This window comes from Poecilia reticulata, unplaced genomic scaffold, assembly GCF_000633615.1.
Source record: "Poecilia reticulata strain Guanapo unplaced genomic scaffold, Guppy_female_1.0+MT scaffold_196, whole genome shotgun sequence".
NCBI lineage: Eukaryota > Metazoa > Chordata > Actinopteri > Cyprinodontiformes > Poeciliidae > Poecilia > Poecilia reticulata.
Genome location: NW_007615020.1, coordinates 504,590 through 520,545, shown reverse-complemented (window position 1 = coordinate 520,545; position 15,956 = coordinate 504,590). Strand labels below are relative to the sequence as shown.

The following is a 15,956-nucleotide window of genomic DNA, read 5'->3' as shown; positions in this document are numbered from 1 at the left end:
ATTAACACACTTATTCCTCAGTGTGAAATACTTCATAGAGTGCAGGTCAGAGAATCTGGGCGCTGTTCATAGGGGAAACTTGAACAGTGGTTACAAATGTTTTTAATTTCTTTTAATTTCTTTTCTACGTTTTAATGATGTAAAGCCCCCCAGAAAACGTCCCAGTTAAACGACGTTTAACTGAAGTTCTACGGGGTTTAGAGTCCCAGTTGACGAAGTTCAACTAAAAACCTAGAGGTTGGAGTCCTTGTCAAACGGTGTTTTTGACTAAAGTCCCTGAGGGTTAGAATCCCAGTTAAACGGCGTTTAACTAAAGTTCTACAGGGTTTAGAGTCCCAGTTGACAGAGTTTCAACTAAAAACCTAGAGGTTGGAGTCCTTGTCAAACGGTGTTTTTGACTAAAGTCCCTGAGAGTTAGAATCCCAGTTAAACGACGTTTAACTGAAGTCCTAAAAGGGGTTTTAATGTTTTTATCTTTTTTTTAAAATCTCTCTCTTTCCCACTGTTTATTCAATGTCACATGCAGTTTTTATTTTAATTATGTAAAGCACTTTGAAATGCCTTGCTGCTGAAATGTGCTATACAAATAAAATTTGATTGATTGATTGATTGATTAGACTGAATATGAACTAAAGTAATAACAAAATGATACCAAAAAATCTCTAACATTTCCCCCTTTTTATCCTTTTACCATGTGTGTAAACTTTATTCAAAAGCCAAGTGTAGAAAGGAAAATAGATTCAATAAATGTAAGAATATATTTTCCCTAAATACACAATGAATATATGAATATAATGAAATAAATGAAAAATAAAAGAAACAGCAAAAAATCAAATGCAGTTTTCTMATCACTAACCCCACTTGTTTTTACATTTTCAGTGTAGGAATCATTCAGCAAATGAATTGATCTGTTTATTGATTACAGAACTTCATCATCAGAAAACAAGTCGTCTTCATTTGTGTCATAAGTTATTTTCACCAGCTGATAGCTGACCACAGCAGTGTTAATTGCCTTTAGCATCATGCTTCGAAGGCATGGCATAATGCAACTTGTGAACAGGCAAAAAAGAATCAAAACACCCAGAGTAGGTGTTCCAAGCTTCAACAGTAAATTCCACCATGATACGGAAGTGAGCCAAGAAAGAAAGTCAAAAGGATGTGATCCATGCATTCCAGTTTCCACATAATGTTTAAGTTCCTCCAGTTCATGTAGAGCGTCAGAAATAGTTCCACCAGTTCCTGTTTTGTCAGGAACAAAGGTACAGCATGCTGAGCCAATGATTTTGCAAACACCTCCCTGAGAGGCTGTGAGGAAGTCCAGTACAACACGGTTTTGCAGAACCATGTTTCTCAGTCAGCTCTCTCGCGGTGCCATTGGCCAGCTGGTGTGTGCTGTTGATGAGTCGCAGTTATCTATATCTGTTGATCTCAACATGGTCCCGAATCTCACCTACTCCAACCCATGGAAACATGCCTTGCATAAACTTTTCTCCACCACCCCTAATCTTGAATTCCCAAGGAACTCCAGTCTCTGTAGTGAGGCCTCCCCATCTTTTGACCTCTGGTATAACTGCACGCTTGGAGCAGGCGACTGGACTGTGTTGTGCTTTGCTGATGAATGCAATCGGGCTGATTAGGGGGACCAAAGCACACAGTCCTCCCCAATAGCGTGGCAAGACCATGTAAGCTCCATTTCCACACAGGAAGTACCAGTCTGCCATCACCCGTGAMCCATAGTCTCCTGGCACTATGGCRCTGCACAGWGTTRTYTCCTGTYGTYCTYTYGTCCGATGTGTGATGTTGAAACTCCTCTCCTGAAGCAAGTTGTCACAGTCTGGGTTGTCCTTCCAGACTTTGCAGCCGGGGGTCGCCCTCTGACCCCTGCAGGCAATGCAGTTGATGTAATCCAGTGTCGTTTTGCAGTAGGTGTAAACTTTGTTACACAATTTCCAAGGTAACATCCCAAGAGAAATGTGTCTGTTGTTGTAAACACAGCTCCTCACAGACCTGGGTTTAGCTCCTGCTAAAGAAATGGTCTCTGGTATTTTCCATGCGGTTAGTGGAAACGGAAATACGTCAGCATTAAAGGAACAGTTCATAGATCCAAAAAGTCCCTTCACGTCATCTCCTGTCCGAAGTAGAATAGAATAGTCCTTTTTGCATCATTTGCATCCCTTTGGCATGGGGACGCTGAGTCGTGGTTGTGTGCTCAGCATCCCCATGCTGACACATCTGTTTGTCATCAGTGATGCTCCCTGGACGCAGACCTGAGTTGTGTGTGTGACGATTGGCAGCTACGCACACACATAGCAATTCACCTCGTTCTCCTCCTGGGCAGTCCTGTTCATCAGCTGCCACCACTGGTTGGTGCTGTAGTCATGTGGGTGGAAAATGAGGTGTCATGAAACCTGGTATAAGCAATGTGAGATCTGTCCAGGTACACGCAGAAAACGGAATAAAGGCCTGAGAAATAACAGTAAACCTTGTATAATGATTTAATGATGATTATGGTTTGTAACAGGTTTAAAATAATAATACACATGCCAATGAAAGAATGTCTGTAATGTATAATCAAATATATGTTCTGTACTTTTAATCAGCTGACTGTTATAATGTCATATGGAAATTGAGGTTTGAACAACTTGATTGTTGTATAAAAATCATTGACTGAAGTAGAATGTCGACAAAGTAAATGTTTTTTAAGACAAAAATGACTTAGGAGGAGAAACAGTGGAAAATGAGTCATTTCTAAGCAATGGGCGAGGCAGAATCAGAAACAGATGGTCAACGGAAAGAAATGAGGTATTAATGAGTCATAGCCGAGTTGGGGAAGGACGGGGCTTTCCATAGACAGTGAGACGTGGTGGGAAGGTTCTAAAGTGACGCAGCCCTGCCCCGAAGACTGCCCTACGTTGAGAGGGGTTAAAATGTGGAGCTCAGGAGAGAAACGGGGTTCTTCGTCCGCGGCGCAGAAGAGGAGCCACCAGAGGAAGCAGGCTAAAGACCAGCAGAGGACCACACCCCGGGACCGAGGGAAGTTCCACGACTTCACGCTGCCTAGAAGGGACGAGTTCCACCCGCCACCGACCCTGGTTCCTGATCCAACCAACTCCTCTGCCTCTACCCAACGCTCTCAACAGTTGCAGCCGACTTGGAAAAGAGATGGAGGTCATTTAAAGACAAAGATTCTGCACGTTATGAGGACAACGCACGGTTTTGCTCCGCTTCTCTTCAGATAAGAGGACTTTGCTCCGGCTGGACAAAGACTCTGACCAAGGACATCTAAAGATTACAGCTGCCGAGACCAAGAACCATCGGGTATGAGTTGACCAGCTTCCCCCAAAAAGCCTCGCTAAGTGAACTTAGTGATACAGGTTAGGGATAAGAATAAGGATAGGATGTGATTGATCCTAGTGATTTTATTATATTTTTGCCTTTTTTATAACCTTTGGGAATTTAACCTGTTGTCATATGCCCCTGCTAAAGCTTGCTTAATAAAATATTCTAAAATATCAATGAGAATGGTGAACAGTGAGTTTAATTGTGTCAGTCTTAATTATTGTTGGTTCTCCTAAATATGGTAAAGTTAACATACATGATTCTAGAGACAGGGTGACTTTGTGTTTTCCTCTGGTGAGTGTTAAAATAGTGACCCTGGGACTTAAATCTAAGTCACTAAACTTGATCTAGCCGTTAACAAGTGCCGTTATTTTAGGAGAGGAGCTACTGTTAACAGGAGTGGTTGTAGGGGTTATGCAGCTGTGAGGGCTACTCAGCTGATTGTTCCTCAACTGTAAAGGGTCATAACTTCTGGATCGAAGGTAGTCAGAGCTAGACGAGTCTTTTCCGACCCCAGTTTAAACAGATAATTCTCCACAAACTATCTCTAGGGTAAGACCCGAGTCCTGGGGATTTTCCGGACCTGTTGGACAGAGAACTGGGCAGTAGTGAGTCCAAAGAGTTGTGAGGAGTAGGCGGGACTTACTATTGGGTAGTAACAGACAGAGGTCACTTCCTCCTCCAAACATCAGACATGCTGCAGTCACAGCGCAGTAGAAGATACATCTGGCATATTGAGTCCCCACTGCTGCTCAGCGCGCAGAGATGTCAAAACCCCAAACTAAAGAGTGAGGATGCATCAAGTTTCTTCACTGGCATTGAGACGAATTACCCTAAAAAATGGAACCCCTTTGTAGCCAGAACTTTCCCATCACTCGGGATTAGGGGTCCAACAACTCTCTGCTGAAAGACCCAGCTGGATACATCTTAGTCACTGCAAGCTGCAATCTTTACAGCTGTTGGTGTGGTCATCAGCACCTGGAACAGTCCTTCCCACCGTGGACTCGCCCAGCTCTTTAGTTTGATGACTTTAATGTAGACCCAGTCACCTGGCTCGATGGGAGCGGTCTCCTGCGAAGGAAGAGAATCAGAAGGCAGTAAATTTGCACTGGACACTTTCTTCAGTTTAAGAGTCCTGATCATATAATCTGCTAATGTTTGCTCTTCACCTGCTTTCTGTAAGTCTGGAGCAAACAGAGGCAATCTGTACTCCGTTTTGTAGTAAAATTTCTCTCTTCTCATAATAATTTTCATTCATCCCAATATAAAACACACAAACACAAATCTATCTCAATCAATTTGTAGATTCTTTATAGAATTAAACTCTAAGTTAAATGTTTCAGTTAAATGCAAAGAAATACTTCATAATATTTAAACACTGCAATATCAATTATTTTCACAATTTTCAAACTAGTATTTATTTTAAAGGAAACAAACATTTGCAGATCATTATTAGCTTTTGAATCTGTAATAATTTTTAGTTGGTGTAATTTAGCCGTATTACGCTATCAGTTTTTTTTTCTTAACTTTTAGCCAATACAGTTTTTTCCTTCACAGTTTCCCAATCTATGGCTCGTGGGCCCTAAAAGGATCACTGGYCCTTCTGTTAAGGACTGAGTTAACGGGTACAAAATTAACAATTTTATCTAACATTGTACCTAAAAACCTTCAAAATGTTCTTTTCTAGAGAGATAATTCCTATATGCAAACAGGATTAGTGAACACATTCTCTATCACAGCGATGTGTGTATAACTTATCTTGCATTTCTCCTTTCTGTCTCGCTTCTTGCTTCCCCCTCCTGCTGCTGGCATCGCTGGTCCTCCCTCTGTCTCTCCTTGAGCAGTCCAACTGGCTGTGGTGTTGGATTTTTTTTTTATAAGTTGTCCAGACCGTCCCTTAGTGAATGTCCAGGTTGTCCACAAATGAAACAAGCGGCAACAGTTCAGTTTGTTTTCTTTGTCTTTAAAGCACATTATTTTCCTTCTCTACGCTGATGCCCCCGTAAACCAGCGGGGGTTGTAAAAGTTCAGTTGCAGCCAAACACGGAGATATAGTTCCAGTCCAAATGTCCAGGAATTAGGATCAGCGGACACTTTAGTGCCTTCAGTGCCCAGGTAGTAGAAATTGTCCTGTCCTTTTTTGCTTCTTTATCAACTGTCATTGGCTGGTGATGAAGGAGGGATGTCATCTGATCAACAGGACAGGTCTGAGCTGAGGTCAGAGGTCAGACGCAGCGCAGCGAGGCTCAGACAGAGGAAAAGGAAAGAAGCAAATAAGAGTCAATTAGGGTTTGTTCGTCTTTCTGTGTTTTTTCTTTTTACAAACATTTTCCATGTAACTTTTCTTTCTTTTCATCGTAGTTTTTTAGCCACTTATTACCCAACATTTTAAGAAGTCATAAATCATTTCCTTATTCAAACACATATAAACATGAAACATGTTAAAAGCTGTAGTCTCTTTTATCCTGTACAATATTAACCTTTAAAATGTAGAATGTAAGTTTATGTTAACTTCGTCTGAGTCACGTCTCACCAGAGAACAATGGATTTCTCTAAATTTGTTGATCCCGGTGCTGCAGACTGTGAAGTCAGCGGGCAGCCCTCCTCTCAAGGCCTAAGAGAGACATGAGGCTGGATAATGTCTGGGTCTGTACCTTACTCTGACCGCTGACTCCTCCAGATATACAGCCAAAGGATTATTTCACCAAGTTGGTGTTATAATCTGATTACAACACAATACATTAAACATTGTTCTCTGATGAGAATTTCATTATTTAATTTTATTTTTCTGCTTTTCCTCCTTCAGGAAAGTCATAATTCCACCATGAGATGTAAAAAGGTTTTCCCATGTTTTTTTTATTTCAGTGAGACATCTCTCTACTAGTTTTTCTTTAAAAGTATAGGAAAGCTAAAAACAAAACAAAAACAAAACCACCCATTATTTCCCTTAAATAGTTACTTTCTTTCTTTAGGTAAGAAAAAGAATAAATACACCACAATCTTAAACCACCCATTATGTTAGTAACCTGTAATTTTAGCTTGAAAATTTTTGGTATTATGTGCTCTCTCAGAGAAAGTGCCGTAGGTCAGCGCCTTGGAGCCTAGCTTCCAAGCGGTTCTTCACTTTGGATTCTAATTCCGAAGACAGAGAGTTTTAATCCCAGAGAGAGAAGCACCATTCACTCCTTCATGCACACACACCAACAAAGCAGCAGTAGCAAAACAGCAATATCATCACAGTAATAACAGAACAGTAATAACAAACTTATTACTGTTTGTTATAACAGGAGGACTTGCCCTTATGGGATCTCCTCGAACAGAGTTTTAGCAGAGCGACATCTTACAAGGATTCTCAAACCTCTAAAATAACAATTTTAAAATTCACCTACGTTTCTGTAGTTTTTGGGTTGTCCTGTTGGATCTCATCAATCCGCCATTGGCAGACAAAGTCGGACCTACGTCGCTGGCCCAGCGAAGAATTTTGCCTCCTGGGTCTTTCTTCCCAGGTCCTGTTGACTCTGGCCATGCATGGATTCAGTGCGTCTTCCTCTGCCTGACAGCCGTCGGTATGGGTTTCGGCACCAAGAAATGATAGGTATTTTTCTCGAACCTTCATAAAAGAACCACAGACGACGTATATGAATTTTATGGCCAAGCTTTTGCAAAAGGAGAAGACTCAGCAAACTGCTCCTCCAAGCCGTTCACTGAGCATCTGAAGACCTTTGGTTACAGCTTGTCTTTTATTATCAAGTAAAAAAGAGGGAGGATAGGTAAGGAAGACAGCAGAGACAAAATGCTACTGCACACAGGCAGTTTCTAAGGTAGGGAGTATTCCAGTTGAGTAGAAGGCATCTGTGGAAACATAATTCAAGGTCTGGGAAACACAGTTAACTGTTTCACATGAAGACAAACAGGCAGATGGGGCCTCCAGGTCAGTTTAAACACACAGAGGGAAGAGAACACTTTAAATTGAAAATCACAATAATCTATAGACTGAATGTTGATTAACTATTGATTAACATTAGACTGAATATGAACTAAAGTATTAACAAAATGATAATACCAAAATCTCTAACAGACTGACTCAATCATCACACTCATCCCCACTTCCGACTACCTGCCACTCTCTTTTTCAATAATGATTCCATAAATCTGAGTGCTCTCATTGACTCTGGCTGCAAACAAACATTGATTGATCATTCCATAATTAAACAGTGCAATATTGAAACTGTGCCACTCCCTTCCCCACTTTGGGTTTCTGCCCTAGATGGCAGTTCCCTTCCTCTGGCTACTGATCAGTCAGACTTGAATTAATAATTTCCTGTAACCACCATGAGTTATTTTTTTTTGTCTTTCCCACTGCCAACTCATCCACAGTCCCTGGCTATGACTGAAAAATTAAACACAATCCACACGAAGATTGGTCCCTTTCACACTAAATCCTGATCCATGCACTGTCACTATCTTTGGCTGGTGTCTGTGTAACAGAGAGAAAAGCTTGTGTGTGTATGTGTGAGTTTTGATCAAAATGATTGTAGTGATGGTTGCATGTGTTTATGAGATTTTTGATCGATGCGTTTATTTGGAGCCACCTAGTGGTGTGATAAGTGACTGCATGCAACGGGTCCGTCAGGCACTCTCGCAGCTTCCCCCACCAGAATTCTGAGTGATGGTGGAGGTAGGTGCGAGAGAGGCAGCTCCTCACTTCTTTTTTTATTTAGGATCATATTTTTCTAGTTCAACAATTAACGAAGTATCACGCTGTCTCTGCCCTGCAGAACACAACTCTGATGGGAAACTGGTCTCTTCCCAGTAGCTGTGGTCCTTTTGAAGTCTCTCTAGGTTGCCAGCCACCTCCATTTCCCTCCAAGGCACATGATATCTCTGTCACCTCTGCTTATCACCACAGCTGGCGTTGCAAGAACATGTAGACCAACACCATCTTTGCCCTGCATCACACTACTGATCAGAACCAACGTTATGCCATCCGGAAAAAAAAAACTCCTGCCCCTTAATACTTACCTGAACAAGAGATTTGGTTATCTGCTTGTGACATCCTTTTAAAATCCATGTCCAAAAAGATATCCTCCAGGTTCATTGGCCCTACGAGTTCACTTTCATCATCAGTCCCATGGCAGTCCATCTTCACCTTCCTTTGATTCTTTGTATCCATCCCTTTGTATCCATCCCATGTTCTACTTAAAACAAACCAGCACTTTGTTTTAAGCATTTCTCTACATGATTTAAAATTGTTGCCAACAAATTATGAGAATTGGGATGATTGTTGTTTTCCCTCCAATTAATCAAGGGCTTTTTGCCAATGTTTTTGTTTGTTCAATGAGCTTTTTCCTGTCTCAATATGACCCATACTGGGGGCTGGCTGGTAGTAAAGTAAAACATAGCTGCTCTGATCTGGGCTACCCAAAATTAATATGAAAGATTTGATAATTGTAACCCCAGTCCCCAATTTAAAGGGGGGCTTTGGGCTTTAGTTAGAAAAGGTTTTGTTTACATTTTCTAACTAAAAAAGGGAGGGTGGTGGGGAAAGTGGAATTGATTTGAAAACAAACAAAAATGTAGGTAAGAATGTAATGATTAAAATATTTGTTTGACCAATAAAGAACACAGGTAGTTTGAGCCATTTTTCTGTTATCTCCACAACCGATTCAGTAAGGAAAGTGGGAGAGTCCTTTTTTATTTTACAAGTAAATTTTAACACTCAGATAGCATTTTGACACTACAAAACTAATATTGAAAGATGCCTCATTGTTCAAAGGAAATTGTATGCTGTTTGATGCAGGTATATGAAGTACCTCTATCCATATGAATGTGAAAAGCGGGGATTGAGCTCTCCTGGTGAACTTCAAGCAGCAATAGACAGCAACCGTCGGGAGAGCCGTAGGCAGAACTACAGTTCTACCATCTTCAGCTATTCTGTCGCAGGCCCACAGACTTCTCTCCCAACAACAACAATACAGCCACATGTACCAATGCTTTCTCACCAAAGCAACTATATCACCCAAGCCCCTTCTGCCAAAAGAGGTAAGATACTTGTTACCAGCATAACACCAGATTAAGACAAATATTTGTGCATTTGTGCTAAAACATGTCAACTAATTAAGTTTTAAAGAGCCAGTATTATCCAGGCATCTAGTGCCAATTCATAGCACAATCACGTGACTATATAGGCGCTTTTCCACCAGCAAGTGGCACTCTAGCCAGTTAGAGTATAGTTCGGTTCTACCACAGGCTTTTCCGTTATCCGCTCTGTTTCTCAGTATCATAGACGTTCAGCAGCTGTGGTCAACTCTCTGCTGATGTTTGCAACAACTCTCAGCAATGGAGAACCTCGAGGTTGTGGTTCAGATGGACTGAACCACAACCTAATTTTGTCTTATAGAAATTTATTGTGACATAATGATAAAGACTCAAATCAGCTGATTATTTCGAAACACATATACATAAAATGACATTATGGCACTTTATTTTTTTAAATGTACAACGTAAAAGTGTAGCCATGCATAAACTTTATTATTATCATGATTATAATTAATTATTATTATTATTACAATACAGGAAGGAAAAAATCACATCACAAGCTGATATTAAGTATTTTCGTTGTTTCACACTGTCTGCACAAAACTGCAACTCCATCAGAAAGCTGGCCACAGCTTCACCATTTCCCTCTTCTTTATTGCTGTTTAAGTGAGTGCCAGTTTTCGACTTGATACTATAAATTGTTCTTGCAGCTTGTAATTTTCTGTAATTTGGAGTGCTTAAGTGATTAATAAGACAACATTGACTCTTTAGGAAGTTCAACTTATATCTTGAAAATGTACTAAAACTGTGAGGATTTGGTTTTCTGTGTGTCAGTTTAGTTCCTGTGTTGTCTCATCTGCCCCAGATTGATCCCAGCTGTGTCCTGTTTTCCCTGATTAACTTCCCTGTGAATTTAATCCAACCTGTGTCTGTGTTTACCTGCCGGGTCCTTGTCATGACGTGCTTTTGTTAAGTAATCACCAATGCTACCAGTGTCTCCGTTTACCTTGTCTCATCGCTCACCTTTGCTGCTTGGATTTCCTTAATAAAATCATTATTTTCTCTACATCCTGGGTCCAACCGCGTTTACCTCACCACCTCTAACTGCAATTCATGACAAAAACTGTTTAGCAAATATACAATGTTGGAGATAGAAAATATTGGGTAAAAGGTAGAGCAATAAGTCATCCGCATATAAAGTCAGTCGATGTTTTCTATAAATACCCCTAAAGCTTTTTGAAGTTTTAAGCATAATTGAAAGTGGCTCGATAGTTAAAGTAAAGAGAAGCAGGCTGAGAGGATAACCCTGCCAAGTACCCATGGACAGGCCAAGGCAGTCATATTATTTAATCTAATATCTACGTGTGAAAGACTCCCTACAAAGAAAATTATTTTGGAGTCCTTAGAGGGGATACTGGAGAGTGCCTCTCCTGGAGACTGCCTCGTTCTGCTGGGGGACTTTGATCCTCACGTGAGCAATGTCAGTGAGACCTGGAGGGGTGTGGCTGGACAGAATGGGCCCCCTGATCTGAATCCGAGTGGTGTTCTGTTGTTGGACTTCTGTGCTCGTCATGGATTGTCCATAACGAACACCATGTTCAGGCATAACGGTGTCCATATGTGCTCTTGGCACCAGGACACCCTAGGCTGCAGTTTGATCATCGACTTTGTCGTCGTTTCATCTGATCTGCGGCTACATGTCTTTGACACGGGTGAAGAGAGGTGCAGAGCTGTTCACTGATCACTACGTGGTGGTGAGCTGGCCCTGGTGGTGGGGGAGGAAGCCGATCAGATCTGGCAGCTACAAACATATTGTGAGGGCCTGCTGGGAACATCTGGCAGAGTCTTCCATGAGACAGAGGTTTAACTCCCACCTCCGGGAGAACTTAGAACACTTCCGCGGGAGGTGAGGGACACTGAGTCTGAGTAAACCATTATTCCGGGTCTCCATTGTTGAAACTGCTTATCAGGGCTGTTGTTTCCGCCTGCCGCAGCGGTAATCTTTGAATCTGCTGGTGGGCACCAAAGGTGAGGGATGCTGTCAGTCTGAAGGAGTTCTATCGGGCATTTTTTGCCTGTGGGACTCCATAAGCAGCTGATGGGTACCGACAGCCCAAGCGGCATACAGATCGGGTGATTACTTAGGCAAATACTTTGGCGTGGGAGACGTTTGGAGAGGCCATGGAGAAAGACTTCCGTACGGCTTCGAGGCAATTCTGGTCCATCATCCTGCGTCTCAGGAGGGGGAAGCAGTACAGCACCAACACTGTTTATAGTGGGGATGGTGTGCTGCTGACCTCAACTCAGGACGTTGTGTTCCAACGGGCAGAATCCTTCCCACCAACATGCCTTCCATTTATGGGTTGGGCTCTCCCATCTCTGGGGATGAGGTCACCGAGGTGGTTAAAGGACTCATTGAGTCCTTTACAAAATGAGATTCGACGCGACTCTGCAATTTTGGCTGGACATTGGGGGTAGTTCCCCTGGATTGACAGAACAGGATGGTGATCTCTCTATTCAAAGAGGGGGACTGCAGAGTGTGTTCCACCTACATAGGGGTCACACTCTTAAGCATTCCTGGAAAGGTCTATTCAGGGGTCCTGGAGAGGAAGGTCCGTTGGATAGTTGAACTTCAGATTCAGGAAGAGCAGTGTGGCTTTCCTCCTGATCGTGGAACACTGGACCAGCTCTACAACCTAAGGAGGTTGTAGAGTGACTTTAAGCGCATATACGTATATGTGTATGTGTGTCAGGGTGTATGATTTGGATGATAAGTTCAAGTTGTCTTGCTAGGAATGCTATGAGTATGCATATATCTCGGCAGTGATACAGGTCTGGCAGACAGTGGGATCCAGGCACGTGCAGAGGGGGGGCCTGGGGGTGCTTGAGCACCTGCCCCTTTTGCTCCTTGCCCCCAAGTGCCCTTTTGGTCAATTTTTATTTATTTATTTATTTTTTGGTATTATTATTTTCTAAGCCCTCTTCTGACACATAATAACATGTACTAAAATTATTTAGTTTTTTGTTGGCTTTTTTTGCACAACATAATAAGCCCTCCGGTCACCTTGTTACCTTTGACCTTTTTCCCGTGACGCATGACGCAGTTGCCTCTCGTGCAGTGAGATAAGGCGGCTAACTGCGGAGCTCAACGTAGCGAATGTTCCAGATTACAGAACAGGTTTTGGTGAATTAAAAAAAAAATGTTTTTGGTGAATAAAGTAGAGTAGACTTGCTACTTGTCAGATGAGGGAAAACGTTGAAGTATCGTTTCTGCTTCAGCTCGGAGTCGCGGTTTAATTAAGCACAGAGGTAATGAAATACAACAGACACTGACAGGCCTCTGCGTCTGCCTTTCTCTGAAGAACTACTGAGCGGGAGGAGACAGCCAGGTGAGGAGAAACTGATCTTATCTATCGATTCAYHATTTTTATCATACAGACATTAGACTGTTGTTGATGTGCTATTAGCTAGCTGATAGCTAACGACTTTGCTAGCAAAGCAAGATAAATAAAAAGCTTCTTCCCTATATCTTAATGATATCAGTCATTCTTCAGTATCGCTTATGCAATAGGGGCACATCGCCCATCCAAAACCGATCATCTCCATAATGGATATATGTCTTCTAATTTCTTTTGCTGCATAATGTACATTGCATTTATTCTGGCRTTARGTAAATGTATCTTGAAGGAGAATAGCACTTAAATAAAAGTCCAACAAGGATATTAATTTAGAAATAAAAATAACTCACCCTGAATTACCATGATAGATATAATGTATGTCATAAAAGTGTGTCATTAATGAAGCGCAGCATAATGAATAGAAATTTTAGTACATAATGGTGCGTGGCCCTAACCTCAGTTAAGTAAAATAAAATTGCAATCAAAACTTTTGGAATTGTAATTGTCATGATGGGTTTAACGGATCTTACCCACATGCAAGAACACCATAGGAGACGGAGTATGAAAAATGAAAGGTTTATTTTACAGATGCAAACAGAAAGTGAAGCTGGTCCGGGAACTGCTCGGCTGCTCTCGGGGTACTGAGAAAACAAGGGGAGTGTGGTGAGTTCAAGTGCTGGGAAATGGGAGTTTGAGAATGTGTAATGGGTGAACTTACTGGCTCTGTGCGTTCAAACGGCTTGGAGGGGGAGTGGTAGGTTCAGGGGTCTCTGCGTGAGGCGTGGTGGGTTGGAAAGTGGCGTTGGAGGGCGGACAGGAGGGTTTGTCTCTGAAGGCGGCGGGTAGTAGGGGGGAACGGCCGGTCGGAAACTTCTGAGAGGTAATGGAGTTATGGAAACTGATGAGTCTTGTTTGTCAGGCATATGGGGGAGGCTACCCAAGGCGTCGTGGCTGGGTAACTGGTACAGCAGGCAACCAGATCAGGGCGGATCCTGTGGAGAGCAAAAAAAAGGTTTACAATGAAAAAACGATGTGGGAATCACTTGCAGATTCTCAAGGCAAAACAAAGCTCGGAGCAACAACTCTGAGGGGGCTGGAGGTACCATCAACGGTTGACACTCTGGCGTCGAAGTACCGGCGTTCCACCCCTCTTATGCTGCCGTCAATTAGGTAATCCGCCACAGATGTGAGAATGACGTCATCCAGGAACCCACAGCCCGCCACCTCTCAGACCCCATCTGGTGGGGAGACAACTCAGCAACCCAAAGCTAAGAAAAGACACCCAGAACCTAACAGTAATGATTTCTTTTTTTAAAAACAAAACATTTTGTTTAAAAACCTTTTTTTTTAATTAAATCATTTTTGTCTCGTGAACATAAAAAGTTATTTGCCAAACAAACATTTATTTGCACACATCATAAATCTTTTGTTGTGATTTTAGGCCCTGCTCAAGACACCATGTGAGAATCACAAGCAAAACTTTGAGTCACAAACAAAAACTTAGAATAACAAGAAAAGATTTCTGACAAGCGCAAATAAAGTTTGTTTTGCAAATTGTGTTTTCACTTCATGAGTCAAAAATGTGTGATTTAAATTTTTTAAAAAGTTTTTTAAGCAAAACTCAGTAGGCTTTTCTCATGGTGACATGCATTAACAATTCAATATTTGCTTCTTTTTTTTTCTGCAGTTCCACAATAAAGTTTGATGCAGCTCTGCTTTCCTGAATGGACCATCTTCATCTCCACTGCAAGTGTAGCAAACAGGAAGCTCGTTTTTATAGATTATAGTCATTAAAAGGTTGCATTGTGCCCTTGTTAAATTTTTAATAGTGTAATTCTGTAAAGACAAAATATGTCTGGTGGTCCAGCTCTGATTTACATATCTTGCTAAATTGCGAGTTTGAATATTGCAAAACTTTCCTATAACAAAATAGACCTGCAGAAAGAAATTACTAATAAATTATCTTACATATGCATAGTTGTATGTTCTATATAGATATTTCCCTTAGCTTTGATTGTATATCTCACAATTTTGTAATTTATTATTGTTTATTAAACTGTGAAAGCTGAGAGGCTTTGTCAATATTCTGTCCTAGAATGCGGTTAGATGAGCCCTTTTTTTTTTTTTTTTTTTTTTGAGCACCTGCCCCTTTACTGGTCTCTGCACGGCCCTAGTGGGATCCTTACCCTGTTTGTGAATTACTGCTATGGTGGCTACTGACCAAGATGGTGCCATAGTTTTGGATTCTAAAGGTCCCAATATACTTGGGCATACTTCAATTCAAAGAGGTCCGCATGTAGTTGAAGTGGACTCAACGTGGATGTCAGTGCAAAGGCTAATTTTTATGACACTGTTCGAGTGCTCTGGGTCACACAGTAAACTTCTCAACAGTGTTTACAAGCCCTTCACTACACATAACAATATGTACCAAAATACAATGCTAACTTATAACAACTATACATAATGACATGAACCCCAAAAAGGACTAAAGCACAGAATCATTACACTTTGTATGGAAAAGCAATTTCTAGACTGGGCTAAGCTCTTGAATCCTAAAACTCCCCCCCTTTAGTTTTTTTTTCCTTTTAGGGGGTGGGGGGGGAGGGGGGCTGTCTTGGGAGAAGACGTAAGAAAAAATATTAACCATTTGTAACTGTATTTGTAATAGTTCCCAGGTTGGTTGCTATGATAGAGGTCCTCCATAATTCACATCTTTTTATACCTGTGTCCCCAGAATACTTAATAAATCTCTTTTACTGTCACTCTCCAAATTCTCGCAATACTGCTCTTGCTTTTTCTATTTCTTTTCTAAATGCTTATATTGAGTTTTCCTCTCTCCCCCTGTGCTTTCTCTCTTGACAGATGATAGACAAGAGTCCGCATTGAACCTGTCTACCAGCGGCATTAACAGCATCAACATGTCAATAGAAATAAATGGAGTTGTCTACACAGGTAAATAGAGGGGTCTTTTGCTGGTATAATTGCAGGGAGGAAACTCAATAAGTTATAGCAGCACCCTAGTGTTGAGTTCTTTACACAACTTGATGTCTTTTCTATAAAATCCAGCCTGATGAAGCAGCAGCCCTACAGAGTTTAAAACGTTAGAAATCTTAAAATCGGACCTTTGGATTTCAGGTTGATGGAGCTTGGTGTGTGTGTGTGTGTGTGTGTGTGTGGGGG

At 41.5% G+C, this 15,956-nt stretch overlaps 1 protein-coding gene and 1 long non-coding RNA gene across 7 annotated transcripts in view; one reads left to right on the top strand and one right to left on the bottom strand.

Annotated features, from left to right (window-relative positions):
* The first annotated feature begins 8,956 nt into the window (after positions 1 to 8,956).
* The window catches only part of LOC103460187 (AT-rich interactive domain-containing protein 3A-like), a 13,940-nt gene continuing 6,940 nt past the window's right edge, over positions 8,957 to 15,956 (top strand). The window contains exons 1-3 of one of the 6 annotated variants that reach the window (XR_001776257.1): positions 8,957 to 9,044; positions 9,140 to 9,381; positions 13,947 to 14,092. Coding sequence is in view for 3 of the 6 variants with exons in the window: in XM_017303185.1 (XP_017158674.1) it covers positions 9,144 to 9,381; positions 15,639 to 15,728 (328 nt within the window). In the remaining 3 variants the exon portion in view is untranslated. The other 5 variants (XR_001776256.1, XR_001776255.1, XM_017303185.1 and 2 more) reach the window with 5 other exon arrangements.
* On the bottom strand, positions 13,351 to 13,962 carry LOC103460183 (uncharacterized). Its single transcript, XR_532871.2, has 3 exons — positions 13,880 to 13,962; positions 13,495 to 13,768; positions 13,351 to 13,417 (listed from the first exon to the last, which is right to left on the bottom strand). It is a non-coding gene; the product is annotated as an uncharacterized LOC103460183 (long non-coding RNA).